This window comes from Podarcis raffonei, chromosome 18 (genome assembly GCF_027172205.1).
Source record: "Podarcis raffonei isolate rPodRaf1 chromosome 18, rPodRaf1.pri, whole genome shotgun sequence".
Lineage (NCBI taxonomy): Eukaryota > Metazoa > Chordata > Lepidosauria > Squamata > Lacertidae > Podarcis > Podarcis raffonei.
Genome location: NC_070619.1, coordinates 7,754,225 through 7,774,134, shown reverse-complemented (window position 1 = coordinate 7,774,134; position 19,910 = coordinate 7,754,225). Strand labels below are relative to the sequence as shown.

The following is a 19,910-nucleotide window of genomic DNA, read 5'->3' as shown; positions in this document are numbered from 1 at the left end:
AAGCGGGATATCAAATCCAAACTCTTCTTCTTCTTCTGCAGCGGCAAGGTGGGGCCGGCTCAGGCTCTGGGAGGGGGGCGCTCCTTGCCAGGAGGGCGACCTTCCCACAACAGCCTCGGACGGGCCTTCAAGGGCGGCCTGTGCCCCACTGACCTCCTTTCTGCCGGCCGGAGAGCCTGCCAGCCGCATTCCCCAGCTCTGTTTGGAGAGGAAAACCTTCCAGCGCTGTTGTGGGAAAGGAATCCGATTCCAGGGAGGTTTGGCTGGCTGGCCTGCTTGTTTGTTTAAGGAAGGAAGGGAAGAAATCCTTTGGACCTCTCTCGTTCTCTCTCGTTCTCTCTCTTTCTCTGAAAAAATAAAACCTGGCCAAATGGCATGCAAGGAGGAACAGGGTGAGCCCCAGGCAAGCTGGAGTGGCAGAGATCTGTGCCACTGATGAAACGAGTGCCAATCTCCACCGCGGGCATCTGTCTGAAATGTAGCTCGGTCTTTATTATTATTATTATTATTCATTTATTTGATTTATATCCCGCCCGGCATCAAAAGATCCCAGGGCGGTTCGCGAGATAGAAACGCGACTTAAAAGCACAAATAAATAAAATGGAAAGCAGAAGGCGTTCTTGCCAAAGAGGAACGGATAAGTAAGATTATGGACAGGGCAGAACTGGGGGGGAAGTAACAGCAGAATTAAGACCATCTAATGAGGAGCGTTTTATGGAAGAATGGATGCCTTTTTCGGACCACCTAGAGCAGGCGTCTCCAAACTCGGCCCTCCAGATGTTTTGGGACTACAACTCCCATCATCCCTAGCTAACAGGACCAGCATGAAAACACGCAGAACTGAACTTAAGACCGGAAGAATGATAACCAAAATCGATAGATCTTCCCATCCCTGCCCTAGACTTGATGGTGTTTATAGACGGCTCCTGAAGAAGAAGAAGAAGAAGAAGAAGAAGAAGAAGAAGAAGAAGAAGAAGAAGAAGAGGAGGAGGAGGAGTAGTAGTAGTAGTAGTAGTAGTAGTAGTTTGGATTTGATAGCCCGCTTTATCACTACCCTAAGGAGTCTCAAGAAAGGGACGTGTGTGGGGCTGTGGGTTAAACCACAGAGCCTAGGACTTGCCGATCAGAAGGTCAGCGGTTCGAATCCCCGCAATGATGGGGTGAGCTCCCGTTGCTCGGTCCCTGCCCCTGCCAACCTAGCAGTTTGAAAGCACGTCAAAGTGCAAGTAGATAAATAGGTACCGCTCCGGTGGGAAGGTAAACGGCATTTCCATGCGCTGCTCTGGTTTGCCAGAAGTGGCTTAGTCCTGCTGGCCACGTGACCCGGAAGCTGTATGCTGGCTCCCTCGGCCAATAAAGCGAGATGAGCGCCGCAACCCCAGAGTCGGTCACGACTGGACCTTATGGTCAGGGGTCCCTTTACCTTTACGGAGTCTCAAAGCGGCTAACAATCTCCTTTCCCTTCCTCCCCCACAACAAACACTCTGTGAGGTGAGTGAGGCTGAGAGACTTCAGAGAAGTGTGACTGGCCCAAGGTCACCCAGCAGCTGCATGTGGAGGAGCAGGGAAGCGAACCCAGTTCACCAGATTACGAGTCCACTGCTCTTAACCACTAGACTGGTTTTAACTCTTAACCACTACACTGCGTTTTAATTCGGAAATCTAGCCAGCCATTGCTGCCAGAATTGGGGAGCCCATTCCTCTCATTCTACGGCATAGGGTGCTTCTCCCTCAAACAGCGCTACAGTTCCCAGAGCGGTTGAACCAATCGGCTCACTCTTCCCAGGCAATTTTGGGAACTGAGAGAGCTTTCCTGGCAACTCTCAGACCCTTTGTGGACTGCAGTTCCTAGGAGTCTTCGGTGGAGAAGCCGCAATGGTTTAAAGCAGTATGAAACTGCTTTCCGTGTGAGGACGGCGCCATGAGACGCGTCCCAATCCAGCGCCCGGTTTCCTCAGAAGAAAAGCTTCCCTTGTTCCCTGGGGCAAATCCAGCGGGTTGACTTTGGACAGATGAGACCTTCGGAAAGGCGACTTTCGGAGCCGACATGCGAGAATGTGGGGAGGTGGCTCCTTGGGTCCTTTCCAAAGCTGTTGGGGAGGCGGACTGCGCTCCAAACATACCTGGGGTCAGAGCCCAGCCCCCCTTGGGCACGGAAGTGGGGTGGGTGCGCAGGAATCACGTCCCCGAGCCTTAATAAAGTTTGATTGGAGCCTCATTAAATCTTTAATCATATGACCCATTAAAATCAGGCCCAGATGTTTCTTGGCACGAGGCCAACCTGCCCTGGCCTGTCTGCTTCAAACTCACAAGCTGCTTTGGCGCTGCTCCCTTCCTAGGCTTGGAAACCAAATCCGAAAAGATCTATTTTTGGCAATTCCCGACCCCCCTCCCTCCTTCGCACGAGTCTGCTTCTCCCCCTCCCTCCGTCTCTCGCACACTCTGTCTTTCTCTTTTGCACTGTTGTGGAGACGTTTTCCTTGCAGTGTGGGGGTTTCTTTGTGATTGGATGTGGGGGTGGTTCAAATGGTGGTGGGGCTGAATGAATGGTTGTGTGTGTGTGTGTGCGTGTGTGTGTGAACGAACTTAAAAATGGAAAGCGTAATGCTGGTGGTCAACAAAAGAGGTTCAAAGACTCTCTCAAGGCAAATCTAAAAAAATGTAGTATACAGTGCTACCTCGGGTTACAGACGCTTCAGGTTACAGACTCCGCTAACCCAGAAATAGTACCTCGGGTTAAGAACTTTGCTTCAGGATGAGAACAGAAATCGGGCTCTGGCAGCAGCGGGAGGCCCCATTAGCTAAAGTGGTGCTTCAGGTTAAGAACAGTTTCAGGTTAAGAACGGACCTGTGGAACGAATTAAGTACAGTGGTACCTCGGGTTACATACGCTTCAGGTTACAGACTCCGCTAACCCAGAAATAGTGCTTCAGGTTAAGAACTTTGCTTCAGGATGAGAACAGAAACTGGGCTCCAGCGGCGGGAGGCCCCATTAGCTAAAGTGGTGCTTCAGGTTAAGAACAGTTTCAGGTTAAGAACGGACCTCTGGAACGAATTACAATGGTACCTTGGGTTAAGTACTTAATTCCCAGCAATTAGTAATAATAATACATTTATATTGTTATGATTAAATATGTTTTATTAGGTTTTCAAGAGGAAGCAAATACATAAAGCAGAGCAAGTTATCGTTGGAAGTAGGCAGATATAATTATGCTTCCCTCAGTCAGTAAACAAACATACACAGAACTACTACAACAAATAAACGAATTCATTGAAAACAACCTAAATCCCACCCACAAACTAAACAGCCTTTGGTTCTAAGTGGTACCTTGGGTTAAGAACTTAATTCGTTCTGGAGGTCCGTTCTTAACCTGAAACTATTTAAAATGCATCTCTGGATTATTTTGGGGGCCTGCGTGGTGTTTTTACATGAATAGAATGTCTGCTTTTATATAAAATGCATCTCCGGGTTATTTGTGGGGCATAGGAATTCGTTCATTTTTATTTATTTTTCCAAAATATAGTCCAGCCCCCCCACAAGGTCTGAGGGACAGTGGACCGGCCCCCTGCTGAAAAAGTTTGCTGACCCCTGGTTTAGGGCTTTCAAGGTCAGCACGACACTTTGCATTGTGCTCGGAAACGTACTGGGAACCAATGTAGGTCTTTTGGGAGGGTTGGACTAGATGATGTTTGGAGGTCCCTTCCAACTCTACAATTCTATGAAGCTGCCTTATTCCGAGCCCGTGGCTCATTACGTCTCTTGAACGCCGCACACAGTAGCTGTTGCTGGTGCTCCGAAAGATGCATATCCGGAATGGCTTAATCCTTCCTGGTGCCCAGCAGAGACATCACCTTGCCAACAGAGGTCCATAGAGTTAAAGCTATGGTTTCCCCAATAGTGATGTATGGAAGTGAGAGCTGGACCATAAAGAAGGCTGATCGCTGAAGAATTGGTGCTTTTGAATTCTGGTGCTGGAGGAGACTCTTGAGAGTCCCATGGACTGCAAGGAGATCAAACCTCTCCATTCTGAAGGAAATCAGCCCTGAGTGCTCACTGGAAGGACAGATCCTGAAGCTGAGGCTCCAAGACTTTGGCCTCCTCATGAGAAGAGAAGACTCCCTGGAAAAGACCCTGACGTTGGGAAAGATGGAGGGCACAAGGAGAAAGGGATGACAGAGGACGAGATGGTGGGACAGTGTTCTTGAAGCTGCAAACATGAGTTTGACCAAGCTGCGGGAGGCAGTGGAAGACAGGAGGGCCTGGCGTGCTCTGGTCCAGGGGGTCACGAAGAGTCGGACACGACTAAATAACAACAAATCTGCCATTTCCTCTCAGACACTCCTTCCTCAACCATTTCTAAGCCTGCGGTGGGAGAGACACACTATCAGGGTATGTCAAAGCCCAGAAGAGGCATCCCTCTGGAACATCCGCCTCAATTGCTCCAGCTTCCAAAGCACAGACTCTCTCACTCAGCACAGGACATTTCACGATGGATGGATAATTCCACCCCCCTGCTCGTTTTAATTACGTTTTCTGTTTGGAAGGAGGGGAAACCAACTGTTCCACATTATGAAAAGATTCCGTTTTAACCTCTCTCCTTTTTGGTAGAATGAGCTAAACGGTTACACATGAAGTTTGGGTCCTAATGAGCTGTAGAGACGTCGCGCGGCTGCAAAATAGGGAAGAGAGCCGCGTCCCGCAATCTGTTTCCGATCACCCGGCAATCCCCTGTAGAAAATATTTGGCCTTGTTTGGGTTGTGTGGAAATACATGAGGCCTGTGGAGGAAAAAGGCAGCCGCTCTCATCCCAGCTATGCTTTTGGGTTTCCTGGGGAGAGCTCATACCCTCCAACGTTTCTCCAGCGGAAATAGGCACATCCTAAGGACACAGGTGGCACTGTGGATTAAACCACAGAGCCTAGGACTTGCCAATCAGAAGGTCGGCGGTTTGAATCCCTGCAATGACGGGGTAAGCTCCCGTTGCTCGGTCCCTGCTCCTGCCCACCTAGCAGTTCAAAAGCACGTCCAAGTGCAAGTAGATAAATAGGCACCGCTCCGGCGGGAAGGTAAACGGCGTTTCCATGCACTGCTCTGGTTCGCCAGGAGCGGCTTAGTCATGCTGGCCACATGACCCGGAAGCTGTACATCGGCTCCCTCGGCCAATAAAGCGAGATGAGCGCCGCAACCCCAGAGTCGGCCACGACTGGACCTAATGGTCAGGGGTCCCTTTACCTTTAAGGAAAAGTCACGAAATTAAGAGACGCCTGCTTCTTGGGAGAAAAGTGATGGCAAACCTAGACAGCATCTTAAAAAGCAAGACATCACCTTGCCAACAAAGGTCCATATAGTTAAAGCTCTGGTTTTCCCAGTAGTGATGTTTGAATTCTGGTGCTGGAGGAGACTCTTGAGAGTCCCATGGACTGCAAGAAGATCAAACCTCTCCATTCTGAAGGAAATCAGCCCTGAGTGCTCACTGGAAGGACAGATCCTGAAGCTGAGGCTCCAAGACTTTGGCCACCTCATGAGAAGAGAAGACTCCCTGGAAAAGACCCTGATGTTGGGAAAGATGGAGGGCACAAGGAGAAGGGGACGACAAAGGACGAGATGGTGGGACAGTGTTCTTGAAGCTACCAGCATGAGTTTGACCAAACTGCGGGAGGCAGTGGAAGACAGGAGTGCCTGGTGTGCTCTGGTCCAGGGGGTCACGAAGAGTCGGAAAAGACTAAATGACTAAACAACAAAAAGGAAAAGCGGGACATTCTGAGATTGAATGGGAAACCGGGATGGCCTCTGGGAATCTGGAGCTGTCCGTGGAAAATAGGGACACTTAGAGAGTTTTGACATCTCTCTCTTTTATGCTTGTATCGCCTGCTGAGGTTGAAACTGCCTACCTGTGGAATTCATTCCCCCCCAAAAAAGATTTTATTAATTTTATAAATTTATAACAAACAGATAAGAAAAAGAAAATCAAAACAAACCAACAAACTAACAGACATTTATCCTGATTATAATAATTCCACTTTTGTTAACATTGTTAGGTGACGTCTTCGAATCCCCCTGGCTGAGTTTCCGTATAAATCATTCTAACAGTTTTCCAAAACTATTTTCCCATAAAATTTACTTGGTCAATTAACATCTTACTTTCTTTTCATTTTTAACTTTAACATGATATTTTACACATCACATTTTCAAATCCTAGGTCTATTTGGTACTTGCAAGTAATTCTAATTATATTATCTTAAGATATTTAGCTAAATAGTCTTTGAATTTCTTCCACTCCTCTTGTTGCTCCTCCTCCTTCTGGTCACGTACTTTTCCGGTCAGGTCGGCTAGCTCCGAAAATACCATCATCTGCCTACCTGAGGAATTCAGGCAGGTAGAAAGCAGGAAGGAAACATCTATAACAATGCAATGATGACCAGGTTGGAAGCTGATAGACAATGGGTTATATTCAGTGTTAGCCGTACTCTGAGGAGATAGACTGAAATCAAGGGACTACTGCTTTAGGTCCAGTAATTTGAGTGGGTCTCCTCAGAACAGAACTCAATTTTTGGAACCGTCAAGCCAAATGTGGATATGATTTTGTAAGAGCTGTCCAACTGCAAAGAGAACACACATACAGTGGTACCTCAGGTTAAGTACTTAATTCGTTCCGGAGGTCCGAACTTAACCTGAAACTGTTCTTAACCTGAAGCACCACTTTAGCTAATGGGGCCTCCTGCTGCTGCATGATTTCTGCACTCATCCTGAAGCAAAGTTCTTAACCTGAAGCACTATTTCTGGGTTAGCGGAGTCTGTAACTTGAAGTGTATGTAACCTGAAGCGTATGTAACCCGAGGTACCACTGTACAGTCATACCTCGGGTCGAATGTGCTTCGGGATGAGCGCGTTCGAGTTGCGCTCTGCAGCAACCCGGAAGTAATGGAGCGCGTTACTTCCGGCTTTCGCCACTTGCGCATGTGCAGACGCTCAAAATGACGTCATGCACATGCGCAGAAGCGCCGAAACATGACCCACGCATGCGCAGAAGCACAGGCACGGGTTACGTTTGCTTCTAGATGTGAACAGGGCTCCGGAATGGATGTTTGTACATGTTTTGTAGCTTGGGGGTTGTCCTGAATCCTTTGCTGTCGTTCAAGGCTCAGGTCGCCTCAGTGGCCCGGAGTGCCTTCCATTGGCTTTTAAAAATTTTGATACAAAATCCTAAACTCGCCCCTTTCCTTGTTCCTTCTTCCTCTCCTAGATTACCGCACGGGCCCCTGCTTCAGCCAAGTCAGCAACCAGATGTGCCAAGGGCAACTCAGTGGCATCGTTTGCACCAAGACCATGTGCTGCGCCACCATCGGGCGAGCATGGGGCCACCCTTGCGAGATGTGCCCCGCCCAGCCCCACCCCTGCCGCCGGGGCTTCATCCCTAACATACGCACTGGCGCTTGCCAAGGTAAGTTCCTCCATGACTCACCTCGCCCCTATTGGAAGCTCAGAACCATTGCCGTGATTGACGGGGCCTTTTCGGTGGCGGCACCAAAGCTGCTGGATGCTGCCCTTTCGGAAAGAGTCCTGCTCAAACGAGCCTTTTGTAGCCGTTGATGTTTTGAGCGGCTTTAACCGCTGCTTTTCAAGGGAGATGGAATCAAAAGGACGTCCGATAAAAATACCGTATTTTTCGCTCTATAAGACGCACCAGACCACAAGACTGTTTTTGGAGGAGGAAAACAAGAAAAAAATATTCTGAATCTCAGAAGCCAGAACAGCAAGAGGGATTGCTGTGCAGTGAAAGCAGCGATCCCTCTTGCTGTTCTGGCTTCTGGGATAGCTGCGCAGCCTGCATTCGCTCCATAAGACGCACACACATTTCCCCTTACTTTTTAGGAGGGGAAAAGTGAGTCTTATAGAGCAAAAAATACGGTACGTTTCTCTCCCTTGAGCCCAAGAGAGGGTTTTCTTGCATCTTGCTTCTAAAACTCCTTTGAAGCAGTCAAACCAGGAGTCCCCAAACACAAGAAAATGGGGTTGTTGGTTTTTTTGCTGATTTGATGTCACACAAAAGCAGACAAGCAGCTACAAAGCACAATTTCGCTCAGAGCAGGGGTCAGCAAGGTTTACCTCACCTGGGCTGGTTCACTCCAGCGGAGATTCCTCCGTGGGCTGGATTCAGCGTGCACACCTTCTGCACAGTCATGACTTCTGGCGCCTGCGCAGGCGCGATTTCCGGCGCTGCGGAAGCGAGTCGCCGTGCTGGTTTAGTGCAGTGCGCGGGGACTCACGGAACGGGCGGCTCGGTTCGGGTGCGGCTCATGGGCCGGTTAAACGACCCCGTGGGCTGCTTGTGGTCCATGGGCCTTAGGTTGCAGACCCCTGGCTCAGAGGGTGGGAGAGAAGAAGAAGAAGAGTTTGACATCCCGCTTTATCACTACCCTAAGGAGTCTCAAGGGACGCAGGTGGCGCTGTGGGTTAAACCACTGAGCCTAGGACTTGCCGATCAGAAGGTCGGTGGTTTGAATCCCCGCAATGGGGTGAGCTCCTGTTGCTCGGTCCCTGCTCCTGCGAACCTAGCAGTTCGAAAGCACGCCAAAGTGCAAGTAGATAAATAGGTACCGCTCCGGCGAGAAGGCAAACAGCGTTTCCGTGCGCTACTCTGGTTCGCAAGGAACCGGCTTAGTCATGCTGGCCACATGACCCGGAAGCTGTACACCAGCTCCCTCGGCCAACAAAGTGAGATGAGCGCCGCAACCCCAGAGTCGGCCACGACAGGACCTAATGGTCAGGGGTCCCTTTACCTTTAAGGAGTCTCAAAGTGGCTAACATTCTCCTTTCCCTTCCTCCCCCACAACAAACACTTTGTGAGGTGAGTGAGGCTGAGAGACTTCAAAGAAGTGTGACTAGCCCAAGGTCACCAGCAGCTGCATGTGGAGGAGCGGGGAAGCGAACCCGGTTCACCAGATTACGAGTCCGCTGCTCTCAACCACTACACCACACTGGTCGGTCTGTCACAGATAGCGTTCTGAATGATGGTTTGTGCAAACCAGGGTTTACTGTGCCGCAGAGTGCTGACCTGGCAAAATGAAGGTGAACTTTCCCTTCAGCGTTCCCAACTGTCTTCATTTGTGTCTCCTCACTTCCTCCCTGCAGATGTGGACGAATGCCAGGCGATCCCCGGGCTTTGCCAAGGAGGAAACTGCCTCAACACGGTGGGGTCCTACGAATGCAAGTGCCCAGTGGGCCACAAGCAGAGCGAGACAAGCCACAAGTGTGAAGGTGAGCGGGGGAGAGACGGAGAAACATGTGGGAATGTTCAGGGTGGCAGGAGAGGATATATTGCTTATTAATATCCTTCCTAACTTGTGGAACTGTGGGTTAAACCACAGAGCCTAGGACTTGCCGATAAGAAGGTCGGCGGTTCGAATCCCCGCGACGGGGTGAGCTCCCGTTGCTCGGTCCCTGCTCCTGCTAACCTAGCAGTTCGAAAGCACATCAAAGTGCAAGTAGATAAATAGGTACCACTCTAGCGGGAAGGTAAACGGTGTTTCCATGCGCTGCTCTGCTTCGCCAGAAGCGGCTTAGTCATGCTGGCCACATGACTCGGAAGCTGGACGCCGGCTCCCTTGGCCAATAAAGCGAGATGAGCGCCGCAGCCCCAGAGTCGGCCATGACTGGACCTAATGGTCAGGGGTCCCTTTACCTTTTTAATATCCTTCCTAACTTGTGCTAGCAAGTTCCTTTACTTAGCAGAGTTTACATTCCCCTTCTCACGCACAGCAGGTAGCTGGTCGCAGGCTTGTGTGAGCCTCTCACTATGATACAACTCAGCCTGTCCCAGACTGAATTGTACGTTCCTGGTAAATTCCCTTTAAAAAGGTAACGGTAAAGGACCCCTGACAGTTAAGTCCAGTCGCGGACGACTCTGGTGCTCATCTCGCTTTACAGGCCGAGGGAGCCGGCGTTTTTCCGCAGACAGTGGGGCCTCCCCCAAAAATTGGTTGTAATTAAAAAAAGGGGGTTGTAATCCAAAAAAAAGGGACATGCACTTCCAGGTTTGACGTGGTTGTAATCCGAAACGGTTGTAATCCAAAGCGGTTGCAAACCAGTGGTACCTTGGTTCTCAAACTTAATCCGTTCCGGAAGTCCGTTCCAAAAGCAAAGCGTTCCAAAACCAAGGCACGCTTTCCCATAGAAAGTAATGCGAAACGGATTAATCCGTTCCAGACTTTTAAAAAACAAGCCCTAAAACAGCAATTTAACATGAATTTTACTATCTAAAATTTTATCGCTGATCCATAAAATGAAAGCGATAAGCTATGCACTGCAGTCACACAATCAATCAGTAGCTGAACTGGGTTCTACACAGTCACAAAAACAAAAAGAGCCGCAGAAACAGAAAAGCATAATAAATAGCAAAAACAGACAGACCTCCGCGTGGCACTCAAAAAGGAAGCATTAACACCCAAAACGGAGCATGTTCGGCTTCCGAAAAATGTTCGCAAACCAGTTCACTTACAGTGGTACCTCGGGTTAAGTACTTAATTCATTCCGGAGGTCCGTTCTTAACCTGAAACTGTTCTTAACCTGAAGCACCACCTTAGCTAATGGGGCCTCCTGCTGCTGCTGTGCCTCCGCAGCACGATTTCTGTTCTTACCCTGAAGCAAAGTTCTTAACCTGAAGCACTATTTCTAGGTTAGCGGAGTCTGTAACCTGAAGGGTCTGTAACCCGAGGTACCACTGTACTTCCGGGTTTGCGGTGTTTGGCTTCCGAGTTGTTTGAGTGCCAAGGCGTTTGAGAACCAAGGGATCACTGTACTGGAGTGAATATTTCCAGCCTTCCACAAACTTCATATCCACCCCCCCTCCCCTTTATGAGAGAAGGCTTTCCAGGGTGTGTTGAGAGCAGGAGGGGGGGAAATGTCGCACATTCCCAGATGTGCTGCAGTTGGACTGCCTTCCCGGTCAGGTTCAGCTGCGGCGTCTCTCCCAGAAAAAGACATTTTTGCTCCCCAAAGGGCTTGTTTAATGCTCTGGAATGTGTCAGCGAAAAGAATATTCGTTCCAGAGGTCCGTTCTCAACCTGAAACTGTTCTTAACCTGAAGCACCACTTTAGCTAATGGGGCCTCCTGCTGCCGCCGTGCCACCGGAGCACGATTTCTGTCCTCATCCTGAAGCAAAGTTCTTAACCCGAGGTACTATTTCTGGGTTAGCGGAGTCTGTAACCTGAAGCGTATGTAACCCGAGGTACCACTATAGCGTTTAAACAAGCCAGGAATCAATTAATTAAGCCCTTATTGATAAATATACCTGGGAACATCAATATATTACATCTCAAGCATCTCCTTGAAGATAAGAAAAACGATATAATCCTGGCCATGGCAAAATTTCTCTTGGAGGTAGCAAGAATTAGAAGTCAACATGTCTCGGATAAAAACACAGGGACTGCCCAGTAATGTCTTTTATTCTGTACTTTGCTTTCGAATTTCTTTTGTGGGCCCTTTGGACCGCAATGAAGAATGTTTGTTTGCGTTTGCCCAGGCTTTCTCTTCCTCAGAATTTGGAATGTTTATGAATATTCCATGGCATCAGAGGCAGAAACATCTAAGGCAGGGGCTGGTTTTTTTTTTGCAGTCAATGTTTTAGAATTTTTGCAAGGTTTGAACATTCTCAAGGGGAATTCTGTGTTGTGCAGATAGCTACACAATTGGCCTAACTTTCTTTTAATAATAATAATAATAATAATAATAATAATAATTTATTATTTATACCCCGCCCATCTGGCTGGGCTTCCCCAGCCACTCTGAGCGGCTTCCAAAAGAATATTAAAATACTGTGATACATCAATCATTAAAAGCTTCCCTAAACAGGGCTGCCTTCAGATGTCTTCTAAAAGTCTGGTAGTTGTTGTTCTCTTTGACATCTGGTGGGAGGGTGTTCCACAGGGAGGGAGCCACCACCAAGAAGGCCCTCTGTCTGGTTCCCTGTAGCCTCACTTCTTGCAATGAGGCCCTCGGAGCTGGACCTCAGTGTCCGGGCAGAACGATGGGGGTGGAGACGCTCCTTCAGGTATACTGGGCTGAGGCCGTTTAGGGCTTTAAAGGCCAGCACCAACACTTTGAATTGTGCTCGGAAACGTACTTTTCTGGGTCTGCTGATTTATGTAAGTTCACTGAAAGCAAAGTTGGAGGAAGATGAAATCCTAGCAATTCTGGGGCTTTGTGAAAAGGCAGCGTCACCAGGTTTTCCTCCCTGGCTCCCTTTCGGAGGTTGTTCCTTCCTTCCTTTCTTGGCTCAGCTTTGTGGTTTGCAAAGCTCAAAACAAAACCCACCCCGAAACAAAACCCCAGACCCTTCCACGTTTGCTTTGGCCCCAAAGAAGCGATTCTGGGTTCCAAAGTCAACGTCTCGTCTTCAATCCCATCATTGTGTGGGAGCCCAAAAGCGCTGAGTTTTTAAGAGAGACTTGGAACGCAACTGGCAGGCTCTTTTTGAAATACCGTATTTCTTGCTCTATAAGGCTCACTTTTTCCCTCCTAAGAAATAAGGGGGGATGTGTGTGCGTCTTATGGAGCGAATGCAGGCTGCGCAGCTATCCCAGAAGCCAGAACAGCAAGAGGGATTGCTGCTTTCACTGCGCAGCGATCCCTCTTGCTGTTCTGGCTTCTGAGATTCAGAATATTTTTTTTCTTGTTTTCCTCCTCCAAAAACTAAGTGAGTCTTCTGGTCTGGTGCATCTTATCGAGCGAAAAATACGGTACCTTGAGCCAGAAGCAGCAGGGGTATGTGTCTGTAGATGTCAGGCTCACGGGGACCATAGCTGTCAACTTTTCCCTTTTCTTGCAAGGAATCCTATTCAGAATAAGGGAATTTCCCTTTTTTAAAAAAAGAGAGAAACGTTGACAGCTATGATGGGGACGAGGGTGCAAAGATCTCATTTGCAGAACGGGGAAGTTTCACATCGCCTCGGCTGCCCAAATGTTGGGATGCAAACAGTGCCGGATTTACGTACAAGCTAAACAAGCTATAGCTTAGGACCCCACTCTCTAGGGGGCCCCAAAAAAAAATTAAAGGGGGAAAAACTGGATGTACATTTTCGAAGGGATGCGGGTGGCGCTGTGGGTTAAACCACAGAGCCTAGGACTTGCTGATCGGAAGGTCAGCAGTTCAAATCCCTGCAACGGGGTGAGCTCCCGTTGCTCGGTCCCAGCTCCTGCCAACCTAGCAGTTCGAAAGCACATCAAAGTGCAAGTAGATAAATAGGTACGGCTCCGGCAGGAAGGTAAACAGCGTTTCCGTGCGCTGCTCTGGTTTGCCAGAAGCGGCTTAGTCATGCTGGCCACATGACCCGGAAGCTGTACACCGGCTCCCTCGGCCAATAAAGCGAGATGAGCGCCACAACCCCAGAGTCGGCCACGACTGGACCTAATGGTCAGGGGTCCCTTTACCTTTACCTTTACATTTCCAAAATATAAGATAATTGCATTTCTGTTTAACAATTACTGTGATAAAAAACGTATTTTGTTATGTGCGAATGGCCTTAGATACCTATCAGGTCCATACATTACCATATAGCATATATTCAACACAAGAAAACAGCGAGAATTTGTTGTTGACAAAGGACAGCTGAACATATAAAGGGCCCCATCCATTACCTTCAGTAGCTCAGGGCCTCATCAAACCTAAATCCAGCCCTGGATACAAAAAGGAAATGATTGATACCCCTTCCTGGATATGTTAGCGAGAATCAGCATAGCAATATATTGGAATATATTGCAAAACAGGATTCTGGGGTTTGTAAACAGTTATACCTCAGGTTACAGACGCTTCAGGTTGTGATTTTTCTGCTTACGGACCCGCTGAAACCCGGAAGTACTGGAATGTGTTACTTCCGGGTTTCGGAGGTCACGCATGCACAGAAGTGCTAAATTGCGCTTGGCGCATGCACAGAAGCACCAAGTCGCAACCCGCGCATGCGCAGACGCGCCACTGTGAGTTGTGAATGTGCATCCTGCACGGATCACGTTTGCAACCCGAGCATCCACTGTACAGTGGTACCTCGGGTTACATACGCTTCAGGTTACAGACTCCGCTAACCCAGAAATAGTGCTTCAGGTTAAGAACGTTGCTTCAGGATGAGAACAGAGATTGTGCTCCGGCGGCAGCAGGAGGCCCCATTAGCTAAAGTGGTGCTTCAGGTTAAGAACAGTTTCCGGTTAAGTACGGACCTCTGGAACGAATTAAGTACTTAACCCAAGGTACCACTATATGCAGAAATTTATCTTGCAGACAGCTCTGAGATCCATGGCTATAGAGTGGCATTACGAAATTAATAAGTGAATGCAGTCGTACAGTGGTACCTCAGGTTACATATGCTTCAGGTTATAGACTCCACTAACCCAGAAATAGTACCTTGGGTTAAGAACTTTGCTTCAGGCTGAGAACAGAAATCGGGCTCCGGTGGCGCTGCGGCAGCAGGAGGCCCCATTAGCTAAAGTGGTGCTTCAGTTTAAGAACAGTTTCAGGTTAAGAATGGACCTCTGGAATGAATCAAGTACTTAACCCGAGATACCACTGTATCTTGGCTCTCAAATTTAATCCATTCCTGGAGTTTGTTTGACTCCTGAAACGGTTCAAAAACCAAGGTGCGGCTTCCGATTGGCCACAGGAGCCGGACGTTCAGCTTTCAAAAAATGTTTGCAAACCAGAACACTCACTTCCGGGTTTGCGGCCTCCGGGAGCCGATTTGTGCGGCGACTAAGGTGTTTGACTACCGAGGTACGACTGTGAATATTAAATCGGCAAAAAGCAGCAGCAGAAGACAATATTTGCCAAATATTGGGGAGAGTTGTTCGGTTTCCTAGGGAAACCAACTCACCCATTCAGGGAGCCCACCAAACCCAGTTTAGCCTTGGAACTGGGTTTGGAGAGACCGGCTGATTGCTGAATGGGATACAGCTGCAGGCAGCCTGGGGAACCTCAACATCCACCATGGGGCTTGCCCGTAAAAAGGGAGTTTGCGGTGATCTCAGAGGTTTCCAGGAAGCCTCTTCTTCGTGGGGGTTTGTGGGCGAGGTGTGAGTTTCGCTGGGAGCTGGGTGAGAGCCAAGGTGGACGGGTGGAGCCCTGGGCGAGAGCCAGGAGGCCGAGAGGGGTGTCTGGAGGAGAAGGAGCTGAAACGAGTCTGTCAAAGAATCAAAAGAGTTGGAAGGGACCATGTCAAGGAGTAAGAAGTGAAGCTACAGGGGACCAGGCAGAGGTCCACACCTGCCTTGCAAAACAGCCATCCCATCAGATGTCAAGGAGATAAAGAACTACAGTGGTACCTCGGGTTAAGTACAGAGGTACCTCAGGTTAAATACACTTCAGGTTACATACGCTTCAGGTTACTGACTCCGCTAACCCAGAAATAGTGCTTCAGGTTAAGAACTTTGCTTCAGGATGAGAACAGAAATTGTGCTCCGGTGGTGTGGCTGCAGCGGGAGGCCCCATTAGTTAAAGTGGTGCTTCAGGTTAAGAACAGTTTCAGGTTAAGAACGGACCCTCGGAACGAATTAAGTACTTAACCCGAGGTACCGCTGTACTTAATTCGTTCTGGAAGTCTGTTCTTAACCTGAAACTGTTCTTAACCTGAAGCACCACTTTAGCTAATGGGGCAGCCATGCGGCCAGCACACAATTTCTGTTCTCATCCTGAAGCAAAGTTCTTAACCCAAGGTACTATTTCTGGGTTAGCGGAGTCTGTAACCTGAAGCGTATGTAATCTGAAGCGTATGTAACCCGAGGTACCACTGTATACAACTTCTAGAAGACATCTGAAGGCAGCCCTGGAAGTTTTTAATGTTTGGCTTTGGTTACGTTTTTATCATACCTTCCAACATTCCTCAGGGACATTTCTCACTCCCCCCCACCCTCCTCGACCCCCCAATTTTGCCACCACCCCTCTGCCTGGTTCCCTGTAGCTTCATGTCTTGCATTGAGGGAACGGCCAGAAGACCCTCGGAGCTGGACCTCAGTGTCCGGGCTGAACGATGGGGGTGGAGACGCTTCTTCAGGGATGAGACCGTTTAGGGCCTGGGTAGGCAAACTAAGGCCTGGGGGCTGAATCTGGCCCAATCACCTTCTAAATCTGACCCCCGGACGGTCCGGGAATCAGTGTGTTTTTACATGGGTAGAATGTGTCCTTTTACAGTGGTACCTCAGGTTACATACTGTCAGGGGCTCAGGAGCAGAAGCACAGGGGAGAGAGGAAATGGAGAGCGAAGGGGAGGAATCCAAGGGGAGCGTAGGGGAGTATGACAGTGACCCGAGAGATTCCATGAGCTTCTCCAGCGAATCAGAAGATTCCCAGAAGGGGGCGCCGATGGTCAGGGCAAGGGGGGTCCCAGGGGGGACGCGCCAGAAACAAGGGGCCAGCGGGGACTCCCAAAGCAGCAGCGGGAGATCAGGACCAGCTTCCCCACCAGAGCGTAGTGGGGGGGAAGAGTCCCATGTGTCAGGACCAGCGTCTCCTCCAGCGGGGAGAGAAGATGAGTCAGGGCTGACCACGCCTCTATCGGAGAGTGGGGGAACGGAGGGGAGGTCAGTTCCAGCTAGCCTCCCCGAAGGGGGAAGCAGTGACAGCAGCAGTGTAACGGTCAGGAGGAAGGTTGCCGGCTGGGTGCGCGCGCCAAGTTCGAATGTACAGGCGCGCGGGACAGCAGAAAACCCGGATTGGGAACCAGGTCCTAAAGCCCGCCGGAGGCAGGGGGAAGACTCAGGGGACTCAGCGTCAGAAGAGTCTAGGAAGGGCGAGACCCCGACGGACAGGCGGAACCAGAGGAGGAAAGAGCAAAGGAAGAGGTGGAGCAAGGCTAGAGTCTTAAACTGGTGTCTGGGGGGAGGAGATTCAGACGGAGCTTCAGCGGTCTAGAGTTTGAGACGTAGAGCTGCACGCTGCGGCTGTGAAAGCGAAACTGAACTTCAATAAAGACTTTCGTACATAACAACGAACCGGCGTTGGTCCTTTGTGAGCTGGGACCTCGGGCAGCTCTGACACATACGCTTCAGGTTACAGACTCCGCTAACCCAGAAATACTGCTTCGGGTTAAGAACTTTGCTTCAGAATGAGAACAGAAATCGGGCTCCGGCAGCATGGCTGCAGCAGCAGGAGGCCCCATGAGCTAAAGTGGTGCTTCAGTATAAGAACAGTTTCAGGTTAAGTACGGACCTTCGGAACGAATCAAGTACTTAACCTGAGGTACCACTATATTTAAAATGTATCTCTGGGTTATTTGTGGGGCCTGCCCGGTGTTTTTACATGAGCAGAATGTTTCCTTTTATTTAAAATGCACCTCTGGGTTATTTGTGGGGCATAGGAATTCGTTCATTATTTCCGCCCCCCAAAATATAGTCCGGCCCCCCACAAGGTCTGAGGGACAGTGGACCGGCCCCTGCTGAAAAAGTTTGCTGACCGCTCAGCTACAACACCCAGGCTACAACATCACCAAGCCAGTCCACTCTCACGGTTCTTGCAATTGATCTTTCCCAGATGTGGACGAATGCACCAGCATCTCAGGCGTTTGCGATGGCGGCGAGTGCACCAACACTGCAGGGAGCTACGTCTGCGCCTGTCCCCGGGGCTTCATGACAAGTCCAGATGGCTCCCGTTGCGTGGGTAAGATGGAGAATCGATTGCTCAATTCGCCATTGCCGCTGTGGACTTGCTGGGGTGTTTCTTTTCAAACCATAGCTGTCAACCGTCCCTTATTTGGCGGGAAAGTCCCTTATCCCAGCGCCGTGTCCCGCTGCTGTCCCTTATTGATGGATGTCCCTTAAATTTCCCAGGTTTCAAAGGAAGCAGCTCCTCTCCCTCCCTGCCGGCCAGGGAGGAGGGAGGCTCCAACTGTGTTGCTTGGCTGACCGCCCCGCCCCCCTCCGGCCTCCTCTCACCAGCCTCGGCCCCCGGGAACCCCTCCCCGCCGGGACTGGTGGGAGCCTTCCGCCACCATCCTTGTCGCGGCTGCCGAACTGAGCGTCTCTGCCTGGGGCCTCCCCTCTGCCCGTCACCACCGCTCCCACTCCCACTAGGCCATACTGTGGCTGTGCCGCCGAAGGACCCAGATGAGATGGGCAGCCTGGCATGCAAGCGCTTCTCCCATAGATTTGTAGTGGTAGACTAGCACAGATGGTCTGATCGGCGGGTTTACTTCGGGCGCTATTCCCCCCCTTCCTCCTGCCCCACCTGATGGAACTGAGAGCTGCAGATGGAGCACGAGAGGAAAGATACAGAACTGCAGCAGCATCTTCGTAGCTCGGACTTCGTTTTGCGCAAAAAGTGGTTGCCGCTTGTGGTTGTTTAACTGCAGTGTTTCATTGGAAACGAAGGGCTAAAAACCGGTGCTGCTCTCTCAAATTATCTGGTCCCTTTTAAGTGGTTGACTAAAATCCCTTATTTTGGCTGCTGGTCCCTTATTTTCAAATCTGTAAGTTGACAGCTATGTTTCAAACTGGTGGTGGCTGGTCCTTTGGGAAGGCGATGAATAACGTAGTTTTTGGCAAGAGACGAATGGCAGTAGAAGAGAGACAACAATGGAATGAGCTGGGAAATGGCATCTTCTCAGGACGGACCTACACGCAGGGGGGGGAGCTATAAATAAGTCAGAAATTAAATCATTATAACAATAGAAAAAACCACTATAGAAAATCTCTTAGATTTTTTTTGCTCTCCAGCGCCATCTGGTGTTGCACGTTTATAATGCACTCCAAACGATGTTTCTTGACTAATGTGTCTGAGTCTTCACATCCCTCATTTTCCTGCCCTGATCGCGTGACTCTCTCAATGCGATGATATTGGCGCAATTTCTAGGAGTAAGGGAGGGAGAGTATGTGAACTTCCTTCCTTTCTCATCCCTCATGGACTGAGAAAAAGAAATGTTTAGCAGCTGGTTCTTTTCCCACACCTTCTGTGGATTCTGATCCTCTGCTGAAAGCTTTCTCTTTTGAAATACTCATTGATTTGATAATACTGAAACCAACCTTTCTCTAGTTTCTTCGAACCTTTTCCACTTTATCTCTGTATTTGCCTCACTTATCCATCAGATTTAATTTCTTTTGTGCACTGGCTTCTATAGGTGATAACCATAAAGGTGTTTTCCTGTTGGCTAAATCTCGGCATCTAATCCAAACACCATATAAGCTTCTCCTAATGCCATGATTCAGAAAATCTCTATGTATTTTTACCATATCATATAGATAAGCATGCCACCCATAGAGATTCTCATATCCTTCTATATCCAACAGTCCTGTGATATCCATTCCTTTAACCAACCAATGCATGCTGCATCATAATATAACATTATATCATCAAGCATCTCCTGTCCTTTATCAGCTGGGAAAGTTGCAAAATTCCTCATTGCAAAATTCCTCTAAATCCAACAGTCCTGTGATATCCATTCCTTTAACCAACCAATGCACGCTGCATCATAATATAACATTATATCATGAATCACCTCCTGTCCTTTATCAGCTGGGAAAGTTGCAAAATTCCTCATGGCCTGCAAAAGAAAAAAGGGGGGGGTAGCAGCTGAAACTTCTTCCTTCGCTGCACTCTTTCCTTCTTCCTTCGCTGCACTCTTTCTCAGCCTACGCTCCCCATTCTGTTATTCCAAAATCTTGGGGAACCCGTCTTGTAAGGACCATGAAACCCACCGGCTTCGAGATGCTGAAAGTCGATGGACAAAGGAGCATGTTGGGTTGATTCCAATGTTGACCCTGCTGAGAGTAGGTCGGCAACTCACTCAGGTCCATTAATTTCAGTGAGTCTACTCTGGAGTACAGTTTAATTGGTTTCAGCCCACTGGTTTATTTTAGGGTACGGCTGGGGTGTGGAGGTGACATTTTGACTTGGATGATGACGGGGTGATCATGGAAAATTGCAGGATGTTTTGT

General features: G+C 49.2%; 1 protein-coding gene across 7 annotated transcripts in view; it reads left to right on the top strand.

Moving 5' to 3' along the window:
* The window catches only part of FBN3 (fibrillin 3), a 166,181-nt gene that overhangs the window by 42,420 nt on the left and 103,851 nt on the right, over positions 1-19,910 (top strand). For all 7 annotated transcript variants that reach the window (XM_053372339.1, XM_053372342.1, XM_053372340.1 and 4 more), the window contains 3 exons: positions 7,245-7,442; positions 9,134-9,259; positions 17,512-17,637. In XM_053372339.1, the coding sequence (XP_053228314.1) occupies positions 7,245-7,442; positions 9,134-9,259; positions 17,512-17,637 (450 nt within the window). The remainder of the gene's footprint in view (positions 1-7,244; positions 7,443-9,133; positions 9,260-17,511; positions 17,638-19,910) is intronic.